The sequence below is a fragment of the Pelodiscus sinensis genome, chromosome 2 (genome assembly GCF_052426305.1).
Source record: "Pelodiscus sinensis isolate ZL-2025 chromosome 2, ASM5242630v1, whole genome shotgun sequence".
Lineage (NCBI taxonomy): Eukaryota > Metazoa > Chordata > Testudines > Trionychidae > Pelodiscus > Pelodiscus sinensis.
This window is the reverse complement of record NC_143053.1, coordinates 1,029,400-1,048,706: the sequence shown is the minus strand read 5'-3', so window position 1 is coordinate 1,048,706 and position 19,307 is coordinate 1,029,400. Positions and strand designations below refer to the sequence as shown.

At 65.7% G+C, this 19,307-nt stretch overlaps 1 protein-coding gene across 2 annotated transcripts in view; it reads left to right on the top strand.

The window, feature by feature from the left end:
• Positions 1-19,307, top strand: part of LOC142825942 (microtubule-actin cross-linking factor 1, isoforms 6/7-like) — a 199,083-nt gene that overhangs the window by 83,529 nt on the left and 96,247 nt on the right. For both annotated transcript variants that reach the window (XM_075918188.2, XM_075918187.2), the window contains 4 exons: positions 5,992-6,147; positions 7,407-7,604; positions 9,820-9,948; positions 12,698-12,850. In XM_075918188.2, the coding sequence (XP_075774303.2) occupies positions 5,992-6,147; positions 7,407-7,604; positions 9,820-9,948; positions 12,698-12,850 (636 nt within the window). The remainder of the gene's footprint in view (positions 1-5,991; positions 6,148-7,406; positions 7,605-9,819; positions 9,949-12,697; positions 12,851-19,307) is intronic.

Below are 19,307 nucleotides of genomic sequence, written 5' to 3'. Positions count from 1 at the left end.
TCTGGTCACGGGGCCCAGGCTGGGCGGGGTCCCTCGGTCTGGTCACCGGGCCCAGGCTGGGCGGGGTCCCTAGGTCTGGTCACCGGGCCCAGGCTGGGCGGGGTCCCTCGGTCTGGTCACGGGGCCCAGGCTGGGCGGGGTCCCTCGGTCTGGTCACCGGGCCCAGGCTGGGCGGGGTCCCTCGGTCTGGTCACGGGGCCCAGGCTGGGCGGGGTCCCTCGGTCTGGTCACCGGGCCCAGGCTGGGCGGGGTCCCTCGGTCTGGTCACGGGGCCCAGGCTGGGCGAGGTCCCTCGGTCTGGTCACGGGGCCCAGGCTGGGCGGGGTCCCTCGGTCTGGTCACCGGGCCCAGGCTGGGCGGGGTCCCTCGGTCTGGTCACGGGGCCCAGGCTGGGCGGGGTCCCTCGGTCTGGTCACTGGGCCCAGGCTGGGCGGGGTCCCTCGGTCTGGTCACGGGGCCCAGGCTGGGCGGGGTCCCTCGGTCTGGTCACGGGGCCCAGGCTGGGCGGGGTCCCTCGGTCTGGTCACGGGGCCCAGGCTGGGCGGGGTCCCTCGGTCTGGTCACCGGGCCCAGGCTGGGCGGGGTCCCTAGGTCTGGTCACGGGGCCCAGGCTGGGCGGGGTCCCTCGGTCTGGTCACGGGGCCCAGGCTGGGCGGGGTCCCTCGGTCTGGTCACGGGGCCCAGGCTGGGCGGGGTCCCTCGGTCTGGTCACGGGGCCCAGGCTGGGCGGGGTCCCTCGGTCTGGTCACCGGGCCCAGGCTGGGCGGGGTCCCTAGGTCTGGTCACGGGGCCCAGGCTGGGCGGGGTCCCTCGGTCTGGTCACCGGGCCCAGGCTGGGCGGGATCCCTCGGTCTGGTCACGGGGCCCAGGCTGGGCGGGGTCCCTCGGTCTGGTCACCGGGCCCAGGCTGGGCGGGGTCCCTCAGTCTGGTCACGGGGCCCAGGCTGGGCGGGGTCCCTCGGTCTGGTCACGGGGCCCAGGCTGGGCGGGGTCCCTCGGTCTGGTCACGGGGCCCAGGCTGCGCGGGGTCCCTCGGTCTGGTCACGGGGCCCAGGCTGGGCGAGGTCCCTCAGTCTGGTCACGGGGCCCAGGCTGGGCGGGGTCCCTCAGTCTGGTCACGGGGCCCAGGCTGGGCGAGGTCCCTCAGTCTGGTCACGGGGCCCAGGCTGGGCGGGATCCCTCGGTCTGGTCACGGGGCCCAGGCTGGGCGGGATCCCTCGGTCTGGTCACGGGGCCCAGGCTGGGCGGGATCCCTCGGTCTGGTCACCGGGCCCAGGCTGGGCGGGGTCCCTCGGTCTGGTCACCGGGCCCAGGCTGGGCGGGGTCCCTAGGTCTGGTCACGGGGCCCAGGCTGGGCGAGGTCCCTCGGTCTGGTCACGGGGCCCAGGCTGGGCAGGGTCCCTAGGTCTGGTCACGGGGCCCAGGCTGGGCGGGGTCCCTCGGTCTGGTCACGGGGCCCAGGCTGGGCGAGGTCCCTCAGTCTGGTCACGGGGCCCAGGCTGGGCAGGGTCCCTAGGTCTGGTCACGGGGCCCAGGCTGGGCGGGGTCCCTCGGTCTGGTCACGGGGCCCAGGCTGGGCGGGGTCCCTCGGTCTGGTCACGGGGCCCAGGCTGGGCGGGGTCCCTAGGTCTGGTCACGGGGCCCAGCCTGGGCAGGGTCCCTAGGTCTGGTCACTGGGCCCAGGCTGGGCGGGGTCCCTCGGTCTGGTCACGGGGCCCAGGCTGGGCGGGGTCCCTCGGTCTGGTCACGGGGCCCAGGCTGGGCGGGGTCCCTCGGTCTGGTCACGGGGCCCAGGCTGGGCGGGGTCCCTCGGTCTGGTCACGGGGCCCAGGCTGGGCGGGGTCCCTCGGTCTGGTCACGGGGCCCAGGCTGGGCGAGGTCCCTCGGTCTGGTCATGGGGCCCAAGCTGGGCGGGGTCCCTCGGTCTGGTCATGGGGCCCAGGCTGGGCAGGGTCCCTAGGTCTGGTCATGGGGCCCAGGCTGGGCGAGGTCCCTCGGTCTGGTCATGGGGCCCAAGCTGGGCGGGGTCCCTCGGTCTGGTCACGGGGCCCAGGCTAGGCGGGGTCCCTCGGTCTGGTCACGGGGCCCAGGCTGGGCGGAATCCCTAGGTCTGGTCACGGGGCCCAGGCTGGGCGGGGTCCCTAGGTCTGGTCACGGGGACCAGGCTGGGCGGGGTCCCTCGGTCTGGTCACGGGGCCCAGGCTGGGCGGGGTCCCTCGGTCTGGTCACGGGGCCCAGGCTGGGCGGGGTCCCTCGGTCTGGTCACGGGGCCCAGGCTGGGCGGGGTCCCTAGGTCTGGTCACTGGGCCCAGGCTGGGCGGGGTCCCTCGGTCTGGTCACGGGGCCCAGGCTGGGCGGGGTCCCTCGGTCTGGTCACGGGGCCCAGGCTGGGCGGGGTCCCTCGGTCTGGTCACGGGGCCCAGCCTGGGCAGGGTCCCTAGGTCTGGTCACTGGGCCCAGGCTGGGCGGGGTCCCTCGGTCTGGTCACGGGGCCCAGGCTGGGCGGGGTCCCTAGGTCTGGTCATGGGGCCCAGGCTGGGTGGGGTCCCTAGGTCTGGTCACGGGGCCCAGGCTGGGCGGGGTCCCTAGGTCTGGTCATGGGGCCCAGGCTGGGCGGGGTCCCTCGGTCTGGTCACGGGGCCCAGGCTGGGTGGGGTCCCTCGGTCTGGTCACGGGGACCAGGCTGGGCGGGGTCCCTAGGTCTGGTCACGGGGACCAGGCTGGGCGGGGTCCCTCGGTCTGGTCACGGGGCCCAGGCTGGGCGGGGTCCCTCGGTCTGGTCACGGGGCCCAGGCTGGGCGGGGTCCCTAGGTCTGGTCACGGGGCCCAGGCTGGGTGGGGTCCCTAGGTCTGGTCACGGGGCCCAGGCTGGGCGGGGTCCCTAGGTCTGGTCACGGGGCCCAGGCTGGGCGGGGTCCCTAGGTCTGGTCACGGGGCCCAGGCTGGGTGGGGTCCCTAGGTCTGGTCATGGGGCCCAGGCTGGGCGGGGTCCCTCGGTCTGGTCACGGGGCCCAGGCTGGGTGGGGTCCCTCGGTCTGGTCACGGGGACCAGGCTGGGCGGGGTCCCTAGGTCTGGTCACGGGGACCAGGCTGGGCGGGGTCCCTCGGTCTGGTCACGGGGCCCAGGCTGGGCGGGGTCCCTCGGTCTGGTCACGGGGCCCAGGCTGGGCGGGGTCCCTCGGTCTGGTCACGGGGCCCAGGCTGGGTGGGGTCCCTAGGTCTGGTCATGGGGCCCAGGCTGGGCGGGGTCCCTAGGTCTGGTCACGGGGCCCAGGCTGGGTGGGTGTAATACAACAGGCGGGCTGGGCACCGCTGAGAGGGTCAAGTCAGGGCAAGCTGCTCAGACCAGGGCTACTTAGAGCCCCAGCCTAGATCCTCCCTATAAGGCTATCAGAGTCCTCCCTATAAGAGCACTTCCGAAAAAAGGCGTTCTTCCTCGTAAAATGAGGGTTTCCGCGGTCGAAAAAACTGCCAAGTTCTTTTGATTGACTTTCGAAAGAACGTGGCAGCTGTCTAGATGCAGGGGAAGTTTTTTCGAAAAAATGCTGTAGTCTAGACACACCCTAAGGCACCAAACCAGCTGCACCGAGCACGTCAGCCACCACTCTGGCCAGCAAGGAGCCTCCTCAGCAAATCTCCTCGACACCCCAGCGCTCCCTGCGCCCCCCCCCAGCCCCACCTTACAAAAGAGAGAGGTTATAACCCATCCCCCACCTCCCCTCAGACACCCCAGCACTCCCTGCGCCCCCCCAGCCCCACCTTACACAAGGGAGAGGTTATAACCCATCCCCCACCTCCCCTCAGACACCCCAGCACTCCCTGCGCCCCCCCCCCAGCCCCACCTTACACAAGGGAGAGGTTATAACCCATCCCCCACCTCCCTCAGACACCCCAGCGCTCCCTGCGCCCCCCCAGCCTCACCTTACAAAAGGGAGAGGTTATAACCCATCCCCCACCTCCCCTCAGACACCCCAGCACTCCCTGCGCCCCCCCAGCCCCACCTTACACAAGGGAGAGGTTATAACCCATCCCCCACCTCCCCTCAGACACCCCAGCACTCCCTGCGCCCCCCCCCCCCAGCCCCACCTTACACAAGGGAGAGGTTATAACCCATCCCCCCTCCCCTCACACACCCCAGTGTTCCCTGCGCCTCCCCAGCCCCACCTTACACAAGGGAGAGGTTATAACCCATCCCCCACCTCCCCTCAGACACCCCAGCACTCCCTGCGCCTCCCCAGCCCCACCTTACACAAGGGAGAGGTTATAACCCATCCCCCACCTCCCCTCAGACATCCCAGCGCTCCCTGCGCCTCCCCAGCCCCACCTTACACAAGGGAGAGGTTATAACCCATCCCCCACCTCCCTCAGACACCCCAGTGCTCCCTGTGCCCCCCCCAGTCCTCACACAGGGGAGAGGTTGTAACCCATCCCCCACCCATCCAAGAAAGAAGGAAGGAAGTCGGAATGGCTAAAGGAATCTCCTACGCCAGCGGCACAGGCCCTGCAGGTCCTGGCTTGGGGGTGGCAGAGACGGAGCAGCCTACCGGCTTAGGTCCAGTCTCGGGGGCACGTCCGCAGCTGGGATGGGCCCTTCAGTCCTCTCGGCGCTTCGGTTCCCAGCACAGACCCTGCGGGGAGGCGAGGAGCCGGACTGAGGGGCGAGGGGGGATTCCTGGGCCCTCTTCGTACCCTCGCCCACACGGAGGGATCCCTCTGTCCTGCACAGACACGTGTCCCAGGGTGCCGTGGGGAGTCCCACGGCCGCCCCCTGGCCCGGCAGGACTCGGGGCTGTGCAGGCAGATGCCAGGCCCACGTCCCAGGCCAGGGCTTGCAGGAAAGTCCCTTCAGTGCCGCTGGTGCCTCCCGGGCTCCACTCTCCGTGGAATGTCTCTGGACGGGCTTTAAAAAATCCGGAAGGGGATTTAAAAATGGCGCCTGCCCGGGAACATGCAAATGAAGCCCAGGATATTTAAATCCTGGGCTTCATTTGCAAGTTAGAATGCCTACATTAGCCACCCTAGTTCGAACTAGGGGGCTAGTGTAGACATACCGTTATAGCCCTAGCCTTCACAGCCTCCTCTGGCAGGGTATGTCTACACTACCACTCTAGTTCGAACTAGGGTGGTTAATGTAGGCAACCGGAGTTGCAAATGAAGCCCGGGATTTGAATTTCCCAGGCTTCATTTGCATCTTGCCGGGTGCCGCCATTTTTAAATGTCCACTAGTTCAGACTCCATGCCCGCGGCTACACGCGGTACGAACTAGGTAGTTCGGATTACGCTTCCTATTCCGAACTACCGGTACACTTCGTTCCACGAGCTAGATAGTTTGGAATGGCTTGCTAGTCCGAACTATCTAGCCCGTGCCGCGTGTAGCCGCGCGGCACGGGGTTCGAACAAGCCGGCTTTTAAAAATGGCGCCGGACGGCTTATGCAAATAAAGCCCGGGAAATTCAAATCCCGGGCTTCATTTGCACGTTCGGTATGCATACATTACCCCGCTAGTTTGCACTAGCGGGGTAGTGTAGACATACCCTCTGGGATTAAGAGCTGAGCTGAGCACCAAGAGGGAGCGTGCTGCATGCCCCTTTTATAGCGCTTCATGGTCTCTTCCAAGTTGGAGAGTCACATGGCCAGTGGCCAGGAGTGTCTTTGGCCTCCAGAGGTCCATTGTTCCGGGGAGCTTTGCTCATTAGCACGTCCATGGGCTGAGCATTCCTCGCCTATTGCTCTGCCTCAGACAGAGAAGTTTCCCGTATTCACACAGAGTACGTATCCCTAGCTATGCACACAGACATTATACAATCACATGAATGGAATATACAGACTCCGTGGCACATGGCCCCTTTGTACCAACTTCTGGGGCTACCCCCCCCCCATGGGCGCAGCAGTGACCTGGCTGCTCCCCATACGATCCAGTAACGTGACAGGCTGCGGCAGGGATCTGTGGGGCCGTGTTGCAGCCAGTCACACCGCCCCTCCTGTTCCCAGCACCAGCTGGAAGCGGCACTGCTGGGCTTGGGGCAGTTCCAGACCCAGCTGGAGGAGCTGGCACACTGGCTTTCCCGCACGGCGGAGCAGCTGCAGGACTGGAGCCCGCCGGGCCTGGACCTGCAGAGCTGTGAGATTGAGCTGGCCAAGCACAAGGTAAGGGGCAGGCGGAGCTTGGGGCTAAGCCATCTCCCGGAGTTCCCATGGCTAGTGGCCAACTGTCATGGCTCCTTCCCCACTCTGGCACGATAAACGCAGACGTGGGGGCCAGCAAAAGTCCCCCAAAACTTCTCTACCAGGCTTTGGTAGAAAACTTCCCCCCAAAATCTTAACAACCTAGATTTGGGGGATAAAATCTCCACTGCCACCACCCAAGTACTGATACAAAAATCGGGGGGAGAATCACTTGGGAAATCTCACCCCTAACGTGCAACCCAGGACACAACCATTAACCAACCCAGGTTCGTAAGAAGGAAAGAGAAAGAACTTTTACTCTCCCCACAACGTTCCCTTGCAAGGACACTGACTAGATGGAACAGTAACAAATAACACAGTCGTGGAGGAGACGTTTACCACGGGCCAGGAGCTGAGTTACCACGGAGAGCAAAACCCATTTTGAAATGCACAGAGCTGATCCCATTTCCCCAACCATAAAACAATAAAACCAAACGGACTGATCTCAACTTTACCCCCCTTGCAGACAGGGAAGCATCTGTTCTTAGAGGGAGACGTCCTGACCCGGCGGACTGCCCAGGACAAAGGAAGGAAAACCCAACAATTCCTTTGTCCCGCTTTGAAATTCCTACCTGCATTCCTATTGGCTGAAACGACCTGTTAAGTGAGGGCTATCGTTAACCCCTTAGTCCCCTGGCTGCTGGCATGATCCTGACACCAATGGTTCCCACATTGTGGCTAGCTCCTTCCGAACCCTGGAGATGTGTCCTCAGGCCCAGCCCTGGATTGCCGCAGTAGATGGAGAGATGCCTGTCCTGGAGTCCCAGGCGTCTCCGCACGTCCCCAGAGGAATTCCCTTGCCTGTGGGAGCCCTTCCCAGGACCCACTCTCTCTGGAGTTGGCCCTTTGGCCCCATCTCCCACCTCTGGGAAACTGAGGCACACGCATGCTCTTGCAAAGCACAAAGGAAATCCCTCCATCGTCCCAGTGGCCCACACCGAGGGCTGGCTAGGAGAGCCGAGGGAGGCCTGTTGGTGCCAGGTGCCAGGGCCGTGCCGCCGGGCCTGGGCAAGGAACCCCAGTGCCGAAGGGGAGCGGTGGGGGTCCCTCCTGCAGAGCACTGCACAGCCCACTGAGCAGGGCAGCCATAGCTCCTGGGGCTGCTGTCAGGGCAGTGCTCATGTGGACGGGGGCTGGGTGGGCAGAGGGGCGGACCCTACCCAGGCTCCACCTTCCCACAGGTGCTGAGAAACGACGTCATGTCCCATGCCCGGACCGTCCAGGCTGTGAACGAGGCCGGGCAGGGGCTGCTGCTCTGCAGCCTGGGGGACGCCCCGGACACCCTGCGGTGCAGTCTGCAGCAGCTCAACCAGCGCTGGGACTTCGTGCGGAGCCAGACCGAGAGCCGCCAGCTGGAGCTGGAGAACAACCTCAGCCAGGTGCACGGACCCACGTGGCAGGGCCAGCCCCTACCCAGGCCCCACACTAGCCACAGCCACAGCCAGCTGGGAGAGCTCCCTGGGCCAGCACCTCCCCAGATCCCATGCTAGCCACGGCCATGGCCAGCTGGGAGAGCTCCCTGGGCCAGCCCCTACCCAGGCCCCACACTAGCCACAGCCACAGCCAGCTGGGAGAGCTCCCAGGGCCAGCACCTCCCCAGATCCCATGCTAGCCACGGCCATGGCCAGCTGGGAGAGCTCCCTGGGCCAGCACCTCCCCAGATCCCATGCTAGCCACGGCCACGGCCAGCTGGGGGAGCTCCCAGGGCCAGCACCTCCCCAGACCCCACGCTAGCCACGGCCACGGCCAGCTGGGAGAGCTCCCAGGGCCAGCACCTCCCCAGATCCCATGCTAGCCACGGCCATGGCCAGCTGGGAGAGCTCCCTGGGCCAGCACCTCCCCAGGCCCCATGCTAGCCACGGCCATGGCCAGCTGGGAGAGCTCCCAGGGCCAGCACCTCCCCAGCCCCCTCACTAGCCACAGCCACAGCCAGCTGGGAGAGCTCCCAGGGCCAGCCCCTCCCCAGATCCCATGCTAGCCACGGCCACGGCCAGCTGGGAGAGCTCCCAGGGCCAGCACCTCCCCAGATCCCATGCTAGCCACGGCCATGGCCAGCTGGGAGAGCTCCCTGGGCCAGCACCTCCCCAGGCCCCATGCTAGCCACTGCCATGGCCAGCTGGGAGAGCTCCCTGGGCCAGCACCTCCCCAGATCCCATGCTAGCCACGGCCATGGCCAGCTGGGAGAGCTCCCTGGGCCAGCACCTCCCCAGATCCCATTCTAGCCACTGCCATGGCCAGCTGGGAGAGCTCCCTGGGCCAGCACCTCCCCAGATCCCATGCTAGCCACGGCCATGGCCAGCTGGGAGAGCTCCCAGGGCCAGCACCTCCCCAGATCCCATGCTAGCCACGGCCATGGCCAGCTGGGAGAGCTCCCTGGGCCAGCACCTCCCCAGATCCCATGCTAGCCACGGCCACGGCCAGCTGGGAGAGCTCCCTGGGCCAGCACCTCCCCAGATCCCATGCTAGCCACGGCCATGGCCAGCTGGGAGAGCTCCCTGGGCCAGCACCTCCCCAGATCCCATGCTAGCCACGGCCACGGCCAGCTGGGAGAGCTCCCAGGGCCAGCACCTCCCCAGGCCCCTCACTAGCCACGGCCACGGCCAGCTGGGAGAGCTCCCAGGGCCAGCCCCTCCCCAGATCCCATGCTAGCCACGGCCACGGCCAGCTGGGAGAGCTCCCTGGGCCAGCACCTCCCCAGATCCCATGCTAGCCACGGCCATGACCAGCTGGGAGAGCTCCCAGGGCCAGCACCTCCCCAGATCCTATGCTAGCCACGGCCATGGCCAGCTGGGAGAGCTCCCAGGGCCAGCACCTCCCCAGATCCCATGCTAGCCACGGCCATGACCAGCTGGGAGAGCTCCCAGGGCCAGCCCCATCCCATACCCCACGCTAGCCACGGCCACGGCCAGCTGGGAGAGCTCCCAGGGCCAGCACCTCCCCAGACCCCACTCTAGTCACGGCCAGGGCCAGCCCCTTCCTAGACCCCACACTAATCACGGCCACGGCCAGCTGGGGGAGCTCCCAGAGCCAGCACCTCCCCAGACCCCACGCTAGCCATGGCCAGGGCCAGCTGGGAGAGCTCCCAGGGCCAGCCCCTTCCTAGACCCCACACTAACCACGGCCACGGCCAGCTGGGAGAGCTCCCAGAGCCAGCACCTCCCCAGACCCCACGCTAGCCACGGCCAGGGCCAGCTGGGAGAGCTCCCAGGGCCAGCCCCTTCCTAGACCCCACACTAACCACGGCCACAGCCAGCTGGGGGAGCTCCCAGGGTCAGCCCCTCCCCAGGCTCCATGCTAGCCACAGCCACGGCCAGCGGGGAGAGCTCCCAGGGCCAGCCCCTCCCCAGGCCTCATGCTGGCCACAGCCACGGTGAGCCAGGAGATCCTGTGGCGCATTGGGACTTTGGGGGGGAACCAGCCAGCCCGTGGCAGGAACCCGCAGCACATGGGGATGTTGCGGGGGGAGCTGGCCGGCTGGGCTATGGCAGGAACCTATGGGACACGGCCAGGGAGCTGGCTGGCCCGCACTCTGCCGGGCTGTAGGGCCGGTCCCACGCAGCCCCGGGCCGGCTGCTCACTCTGTCCCTCCCGCAGGTGCAGGACGTGACGCTGGAGATCATGGATCTGCAGCAGTGGCTGGAGCATGTGGAGCTGCGGCTCTTCTTCTCCACGCCCGCCTGGGACCACCCTGAGACCACCAAGGAGAAGCTGGCAGCGCACCTGGTGAGCCCTCCCTGCCAGACCCAAGCAACCCCGCAGCACCTCTGCCCCAGCCCCCCCGCCACGCCTGCCCCAGCCCCCCGCCACGCCTGCCCCAGCCCCCCGCCACGCCTGCCCTAGTCCCCCATCTGCCCCAGCCCCCCGCCACGCCTGCCCCAGCCCCCCGCCACGCCTGCCCTAGTCCCCCATCTGCCCCAGCCCCCCGCCACGCCTGCCCCAGCCCCCCGCCACGCCTGCCCCAGCCCCCCGCCACGCCTGCCCTAGTCCCCCATCTGCCCCAGCCCCCCGCCACGCCTGCCCCAGCCCCCCGCCACACCTGCCCTAGTCCCCCATCTGCCCCAGCCCCCCCGCCACGCCTGCCCTAGTCCCCCATCTGCCCCAGCCCCCCGCCACGCCTGCCCTAGTCCCCCATCTGCCCCAGCCCCCCGCCACGCCTGCCCCAGCCCCCCGCCACGCCTGCCCTAGCCCCTCGTCTGCCCGAGCCCCCCGCCATGCCTGCCCCAGCCCCCGTCTGCCCGAGCCCCCCGCCACGTCTGCCCCAGCCCCCGTCTACCCCAGCCCCCCCGCCATGCCTGCCCTAGCCCCCCCGCCACGTCTGCCCCAGCCCCCGTCTGCCCGAGCCCCCCGCCACGTCTGCCCCAGCCCCCGTCTACCCCAGCCCCCCGCCATGCCTGCCCTAGTCCCCCGTCTGCCCTAGCCCCTCGTCTGCCCCAGCCCCCCCGCCACGCCTGCCCTAGTCCCCCGTCTGCCCGAGCCCCCTGCCACGCCTGCCCTAGCCCCCCGCCACGTCTGCCCCAGCCCCCGTCTACCCCAGCCCCCCGCCATGCCTGCCCTAGTCCCCCGTCTGCCCTAGCCCCTCGTCTGCCCCAGCCCCCCCGCCACGCCTGCCCTAGTCCCCCGTCTGCCCGAGCCCCCTGCCACGCCTGCCCTAGCCCCCCCGCCACGTCTGCCCCAGCCCCCGTCTACCCCAGCCCCCCCGCCACGCCTGCCCTAGCCCCCCGTCTGCCCGAGCCCCCCGCCACGCCTGCCTCAGCCCCCCGTCTGCCCCAGCCCCCCGCCACGCCTGCCCTAGTCCCCCGTCTGCCCGAGCCCCCTGCCACGCCTGCCCTAGCCCCCCGTCTGCTCCAGCCCCCCGCCACGCCTGCCCCAGCCCTCGTCTGCCCCAGGCCCCCCGCCACGCCTGCCCCAGCCCCCCGTCTGCCCCAGCGTCACTGCCATGCCTGCCCTAGCCCCCCGTCTGCCTCAGCCCCCCACCACGTCTGCCCCAGCCCCCCGTCTACCTCAGCCCCCCGCCATGCCTGCCCTAGTCCCCCGTCTGCTCCAGCCCCCCGCCACGCCTGCCCTAGCCCCCCGCCACGCCTGCCCCAGCCCCCGTCTGCCCCAGCTCCCCTGCCACGCCTGCCCCAGTCCCCCATCTGCCCCAGCCCCCTGCCATGCCTGTCCCAGCCCCCCCGCCACGCCTGCCCTAGTCCCCCGTCTGCCCGAGCCCCCTGCCACGCCTGCCCTAGCCCCCCCGCCACGTCTGCCCCAGCCCCCGTCTACCCCAGCCCCCCCGCCACGCCTGCCCTAGCCCCCCGTCTGCCCGAGCCCCCCGCCACGCCTGCCCCAGCCCCCCGTCTGCCCCAGCCCCCCGCCACGCCTGCCCTAGTCCCCCGTCTGCCCGAGCCCCCTGCCACGCCTGCCCTAGCCCCCCGTCTGCTCCAGCCCCCCGCCACGCCTGCCCCAGCCCTCGTCTGCCCCAGGCCCCCCGCCACGCCTGCCCCAGCCCCCCGTCTGCCCCAGCGTCACTGCCATGCCTGCCCTAGCCCCCCGTCTGCCTCAGCCCCCCACCACGTCTGCCCCAGCCCCCCGTCTACCTCAGCCCCCCGCCATGCCTGCCCTAGTCCCCCGTCTGCTCCAGCCCCCCGCCACGCCTGCCCTAGCCCCCCGCCACGCCTGCCCCAGCCCCCGTCTGCCCCAGCTCCCCTGCCACGCCTGCCCCAGTCCCCCGTCTGCCCCAGCCCCCTGCCATGCCTGTCCCAGCCCCCCCGCCATGCCTGCCCCTGCCCGTCTGCCCCAGCTTCCCTGCCACACCTGCCCCAGACCCCCCATCTGCCCCAGCACCCCACCATGCCTCCCCCAGCCCTTTTCTGCCCCAGCACTCCATTTGTCTTCCCCAGCCCCCCGTCTGCCCCAGCTCCCCTGCCATGCCTGTCCCAGCCCCACATTTGCCCCAGCCCCCTGTCTGCCCTAGCCCCCCACCACAGCTGCCCAAGTTCCCCCCCACATCTGTCCTAGCCCTGCTGCAACATCTCCCCCATCCCCCCACAGCATGTCTGCCCCAGCCCCTCATCTGCCCCAGCTCCCCTGCCATGCTTACTCCAGCCCCCTTCTCCTCCAGCCCCCCAGCCTCTTGCCTGCCCCAGCCTCCGTCTGCCCCAGGTCCCCAGCTCCTGTCTGCCCCAGCACCCCTGCCACACCTGCCCCAGCCCTCCGTCTGCCCCAGCACCCCTGCCACACCTGCCCCAGCCCTCCGTCTGCCCCAGCACCCCTGCCACACCTGCCCTAGCCCCCCGTCTGCCTCAGCTCATCTGCCCCAGCACCCCATTTGTCTTCCCCAGCCCCCTGCCTGCCCAAGTTCCCACCCATGCCTGTCCTAGCCCTGCAGCAACATCTGCCCCATTCCCCCACAGCATGTCTGCCCCCAGCCCCCCTTGTCTGCCCCAGCCCCCACAGCAAAGCCAGGCCAGCACTGCCCGGGCTGCCTCCGCAGGAGCTGGGCAAGGAGCTAGAGAGCAAGCAGCAGGCGTATAACAGCGTGAGGGACCGGCTGCAGCGCCTGCCCCGGGCCTGCAGCACTGAGCACAGCCTGCACCTCCTGGAGCAGAAATGGGAGAGCGTCCACAGCCAGGTCCAGGAGAGGAAGGTGTGTGGGGGGGGGCTGGGGTTGTGTGTGCGTGTGTCCCATGGGCTGGCACTGAGAGTGCGTGTGTCTCCTGGGGGCTGGGAGTGTGTGTGCGCTGTGCCGTGGGGGGGGCGTCTGCTCTGTAACCCGGCGTCCCCGCCTGGCTGCGCTGTGTGATTCCCACGGACTCCCCCACGTGTGGATTGGCCCAGCCCCCTCGGCCCAGCCTGGGCAGGGAACAAGGCTCTTCCCAGGGGGAGACAAAGGGGGGGAGGGGGAGACGGACACCTGCTGGGGGGCAGGCCTGGGAGCGGGGCAGGTGGTTGGGGAAAACATGGAGAGAAGAGGCTGAGCTGAGCCCTGGGAGTTCGGGGCCCTGTGGACCCCACCCCAAGGGCTCTGAGGCTGCCTGCCCCTCACTCCAGCGTCCATCGCGAGCCCAGGCCGGGCTGTGTCTCTGAGAAGCAAGAAACTCTCTGTTCCACTGGCTGGCGGAGTCGCATCTTTCGCGGGGTTAGGGGCCACCGACGCGCCGTCTCGTGCATGTGTGTGCATTTGCCTCCCCAGCTTGTCTGCCCCAGCTCCCCCGTGCCATGGACTGTGTGTGACCCCACTGGCTGCAATGCTGTGTGCACCCACATGCACATGTCTTGTGCTCCCACAGGTTTTTTTGAGTGTGTGTGTCCCTGAGGGCTGGGCTAGGGACTCATGCACGCGGGGTACTTCCATTGGCTGGGATTGCAAATCTGTCTGTCCCCCTGGCTGGAAGGAGAGTGTTGCAGGCTGTAGCAGGCACAGTTCTCCGTTCCCTGGATGGAAAGACAGAAATTTTAGACTGTAGAAGGCACAGCTAGTCGGATCCCTCGTTGAAAGGAGGGCGGTATAGGCTGTAGCAGGCACAGCTGATTGGTTCCCTGGTTCGAAGGAGGGCAGTGTAGCCTGTAGAAGGCACAGCCGATCAGTTCCCTGGCTGGAAGGAGGGTGGTTTGGGCTGTGGCAGGCACAGCCGGTCAGTTCCCTGGCTGGAAGGAGGGTGGTGTAGGTTGTAGCAGGTATAGCTGGTTGGTTCCCTGGCAGTAAGGAGGGTGGTATAGACTGTAGCAGGCACAGCCATTCAGTTGCCTGGTGGGAAGGAGGTTGGTGTAGGATGTAGCCGGTACAGCTGGCAGGGTCTCTGGCTGGAAGGAGGGCATTTTGGGCTGTAGCAGGCACAGCTGGTTGGTTCCCTGGCTGGAAGGAGGGTGATGTAGGTTGTAGCAGGCACAGCCGGTCAGTTCCCTGGCTGGAAGGAGGGTGGTTTGGGCTGTAGCAGGCACAGCCGGTCAGTTCCCTGGCTGGAAGGAGGGTGGTTTGGGCTGTAGCAGGCACAGCCGGTCAGTTCCCTGGCTGAAAGGAGGGCAGTGTAGACTGTAGCAGGCACAGCTAGTCAGTTCCCTGGCTGTAAGGAGGGTGGTGTAGACTGTAGTAGCCACGGCCGGTCGGGTTTGGTTTGGGCTGTATCAGGCACAGCCATTCAGTTCCCTGGCTGTAAGGAGGGTGGTGTAGGTTGTAGAAGGCACAGCCGGTCGGTTTTCTGGCTGGAAGTAGGGCTGTAGAAGGCACAGCTGGTTGGTTCCCTGGTTGGAAGGAGGGCGGTGTAGGTTGTAGAAGGCACAGCCGGTCAGTTCCCTGGCTGTAAGGAGGGCGGTTTAGGCTGTAGCAGGCGCAGCCAGTGCCAGATCCCTGGGTGAAAGGGGCCGGTTTAGGCTGTAGCAGGTGCAGCCAGTGCCAGATCCCTGGGTGAAAGGGGCCGGTTTAGGCTGTAGCAGGTACAGCCAGTGCCAGATCCCTGGGTGAAAGGGGGTGGTTTAGGCTGTAGCAGGCACAGCCAGTGCCGGATCCCTGGGTGAAAGGGGCCGGTTTAGGCTGTAGCAGGCGCAGCCAGTGCCAGATCCCTGGGTAAAAGGGGGCGGTTTAGGCTGTAGCAGGCGCAGCCAGTGCCAGATCCCTGGGTGAAAGGGGCCGGTTTAGGCTGTAGCAGGTACAGCCAGTGCCAGATCCCTGGGTGAAAGGGGGCGGTTTAGGCTGTAGCAGGTACAGCCAGTGCCAGATCCCTGAGTGAAAGGGGGCGGTTTAGGCTGTAGCAGGTACAGCCGGTGCCAGATCCCTGAGTGAAAGGGGGCGGTTTAGGCTGTAGCAGGTACAGCCAGTGTCAGATCCCTGGGTGAAAGGGGCCGGTTTAGGCTGTAGCAGGCACAGCCAGTGCCAGATCCCTGGGTGAAAGGGGCCGGTTTAGGCTGTAGCAGGCACAGCCAGTGCCAGATCCCTGGGTGAAAGGGGCCGGTTTCGGCTGTAGCAGGTGCAGCCAGTGCCAGATCCAAGGGTGAAAGGGGCCGGTTTAGGCTGTAGCAGGTACAGCCAGTGTCAGATCCCTGGGTGAAAGGGGCCGGTTTAGGCTGTAGCAGGTACAGCCAGTGTCAGATCCCTGGGTGAAAGGGGCCGGTTTAGGCTGTAGCAGGTACAGCCAGTGCCAGATCCTTGGGTGAAAGGGGGTGGTTTAGGCTGTAGCAGGCACAGCCAGTGCCAGATCCCTGAGTGAAAGGGGGCGGTTTAGGCTGTAGCAGGTACAGCCAGTGTCAGATCCCTGGGTGAAAGGGGCCGGTTAGGCTGTAGCAGGCGCAGCCAGTGCCAGATCCCTGGGTGAAAGGGGCCGGTTTAGGCTGTAGCAGGTACAGCCAGTGTCAGATCCCTGGGTGAAAGGGGCCGGTTTAGGCTGTAGCAGGTACAGCCAGTGCCAGATCCCTGGGTGAAAGGGGCCGGTTTAGGCTGTAGCAGGCGCAGCCAGTGTCAGATCCCTGGGTGAAAGGGGGAGGTTTAGGCTGTAGCAGGCGCAGCCAGTGTCAGATCCCTGGGTGAAAGGGGCCGGTTTAGGCTGTAGCAGGCATAGACGGTGTCAGATCCCTGGGTGAAAGGGGCCGGTTTAGGCTGTAGCAGGCGCAGCCAGTGCCAGATCCCTGGGTGAAAGGGGGTGGTTTAGGCTGTAGCAGGCGCAGCCGGTGTCAGATCCCTGGGTGAAAGGGGCCGGTTTAGGCTGTAGCAGGCGCAGCCGGTGTCAGATCCCTGGGTGAAAGGGGCCGGTTTAGGCTGTAGCAGGCGCAGACAGTGTCAGATCCCTGGGTGAAAGGGGCCGGTTTAGGCTGTAGAAGGCGCAGCCGGTGTCAGATCCCTGGGTGAAAGGGGCCGGTTTAGGCTGTAGCAGGTACAGCCAGTGCCAGATCCCTGGGTGAAAGGGGGCGGTTTAGGCTGTAGCAGGTACAGCCAGTGCCAGATCCCTGGGTGAAAGGGGGCGGTTTAGGCTGTAGCAGGCACAGCCAGTGCCAGATCCCTGGGTGAAAGGGGCCGGTTTAGGCTGTAGCAGGTACAGCCAGTGCCAGATCCCTGGGTGAAAGGGGCCGGTTTAGGCTGTAGCAGGTACAGCCAGTGCCAGATCCCTGGGTGAAAGGGGGCGGTTTAGGCTGTAGCAGGTACAGCCAGTGCCAGATCCCTGGGTGAAAGGGGGCGGTTTAGGCTGTAGCAGGCACAGCCAGTGCCAGATCCCTGGGTGAAAGGGGCCGGTTTAGGCTGTAGCAGGTACAGCCAGTGCCAGATCCCTGGGTGAAAGGGGCCGGTTTAGGCTGTAGCAGGTACAGCCAGTGCCAGATCCCTGGGTGAAAGGGGGCGGTTTAGGCTGTAGCAGGTACAGCCAGTGCCAGATCCCTGGGTGAAAGGGGCTGGTTTAGGCTGTAGCAGGTACAGCCAGTGCCAGATCCCTGGGTGAAAGGGGCCGGTTTAGGCTGTAGCAGGTACAGCCGGTGCCAGATCCCTGGGTGAAAGGGGGCGGTTTAGGCTGTAGCAGGCGCAGCCGGTGCCAGATCCCTGGGTGAAAGGGGGCGGTTTAGGCTGTAGCAGGTACAGCCGGTGCCAGATCCCTGGGTGAAAGGGGGCGGTTTAGGCTGTAGCAGGTACAGCCGGTGCCAGATCCCTGGGTGGGGCTTCATGTCCACTGCAGGGTTCTTGCAGAAGAAGCATTTTCCACAAGAGTTTTTGCGCAAAAGTGCGTCCAGACCTCAAAGTGCATCTCCAAAGGGATGTGCTCTTGCGCAAGAAAGCTCCAATGGCCATTGTGACGGCGCCTCGGGGTTTTCCCGTCTCCTGCAGCCCCGTAGTGGCCCGGACAGACTCCCCCAGCCAGTAGAACAGGGGAGTTTATTGCCTCTCCAGGGTACAGCCCAGCACAGATGGAATCTGGTTCCAGGGCAGGCCTAGGATGCCTCAGCCCCCTTGAGATGGGGGAGCCTGGGCCTCTAAATCCTTCATGATTCCGGCCCAAGACTGTCCCTTCCCCCGCATGCTCACTTCCTTTTCCATCCCTTCCCTTAACCGGTAGAACCAGTTTGGTCACTGTCATGGGGGCTCTTAAGGTACCCTCCCCCCCCCCCTTCCCGGTGGACAGTGCTTACACACAGAGGCCAGTAGGGGTCACCCACAGCTCAAGGTACTGACACTACATCACACCTGCCTTTTTGAAACCTTGTTTCAGCAAGACCAGGCTAACACGGCTACATCTCTATTACCTGCCTTTTTGTGCAAGAGCTGTAGCAAAAGCCCTCTGCTCTGTTGATTTTCTTGTGCAAAAGCATGCTTGAGATGTGGATGCTCTGCCAGTTTTTGCACAAAAAACGTGTAGGCTACATCTACACTGGCACCCTTTTCCGGAAATGCTTAAAACGGAACAGTTTTCCGTTATAAGTATTTCCGGAAAAGCGCATCTACATTGGCAGGATGCTTTTCCGCAAAAGCACTTTTTCCGGAAAAGCGTCCGTGCCAATGTAGACGCGCTTTTCCGCAAAAAAGCCCCAATCGTCATTTTCGCGATCGGGGCTTTTTTGCGGAAAAGACTACTGTGCTGTCTACACTGGCCCTTTTCCGGAACAGTTTTTCCGGAAAAGGACTTTTGCCCGAACGGGAGCAGCATAGTTTTTCCGGAAAAACAATGACGATTTTACATTAGATCATCATTGCTTTTCCGGAAAAGCAAGCAGCCAGTGTAGACAGCTCGCAGCTTATTCTGGAAAAGCGGCTGCTTTTCCAGATTAAGTGGCCCAGTGTAGACACAGCCGTAGTGTAGACATTGTCTCTCTGGGGGGGAGTAGTTTAGGCTGTGGCAAGAACCGTCAGTTGGCTTTCTGGCTGGAAGGGGGGTGCTTTAGGCTGTGGCAGGCACAGTCGGTAGGTTCCCTGGCTGGAAGGGGGAGTAGATTAGGCTATAGCAGGCACAGTTGGTCAGATCCCTGGCTGGAAGGGGAGCAGTTTAGGCTGTAGCAGGCACAGCCAATCAGTTCTCTGGCTGTGTGGGGGACTAGTTTTAGGTTGTAGCAGGCACAGTCAGTTGGTTGCCTTGCTGGAAGAGGAGGGGACGCTTTAGGCTGTAGCAGGCAGACCTGATGAGCTACCTCGGTGGAAGGGGGCAGTTTAGGTTGTAGCAGGCACAGCCAATCAGTTCCCTTTCTAGGTGGGGGAGTAGTTTGGGCTGTAACAGTCACAGTCAGTTGGTTTCCTGGCTGGAAGGGGGACACTTTAGGCTGTAGCAGGCACAGCCGGGGTCAGATCCCTGTGTGGAGGGGGGCGGTGTAGGCTGTAGCAGGCACAGCCGGGGTCAGATCCCTGTGTGGAGGGGGGGCGGTGTAGGCTGTAGCAGGCACAGCCGGGGTCAGATCTCTGTGTGGAGGGGGGTGGTTTAGGCTGTAGCAGGCACAGCGAGTGAGATCCCTGTGTCCCTGTGTGGAGGGGAGTGGTTTAGGCTGTAGCAGGCACAGCGAGTGAGATCCCTGTGTCCCTGTGTGGAGGGGGGCGGTTTAGGCTGTAGCAGGCAAAGCGGGTGAGATTCCTGTGTCCCTGTGTGGAGGGGGGCGGTTTAGGCTGTAGCAGGCAAAGCGGGTGAGATTCCTGTGTCCCTGTGTGGAGGGGGGCGGTTTAGGCTGTAGCAGGCACAGCGAGTGAGATCCCTGTGTCCCTGTGTGGAGGGGGGCGGTTTAGGCTGTAGCAGGCAAAGCGGGTGAGATTCCTGTGTCCCTGTGTGGAGGGGGGCGGTTTAGGCTGTAGCAGGCAAAGCGGGTGAGATTCCTGTGTCCCTGTGTGGAGGGGGGCGGTTTAGGCTGTAGCAGGCAAAGCGGGTGAGATCCCTGTGTCCCTGTGTGGAGGGGGGCGGTTTAGGCTGTAGCAGGCAAAGCGGGTGAGATTCCTGTGTCCCTGTGTGGAGGGGGGCGGTTTAGGCTGTAGCAGGCACAGCGAGTGAGATCCCTGTGTCCCTGTGTGGAGGGGGGCGGTTTAGGCTGTAGCAGGCACAGCGAGTGAGATTCCTGTGTCCCTGTGTGGAGGGGGGCGGTTTAGGCTGTAGCAGGCAAAGCGGGTGAGATTCCTGTGTCCCTGTGTGGAGGGGGGCGGTTTAGGCTGTAGCAGG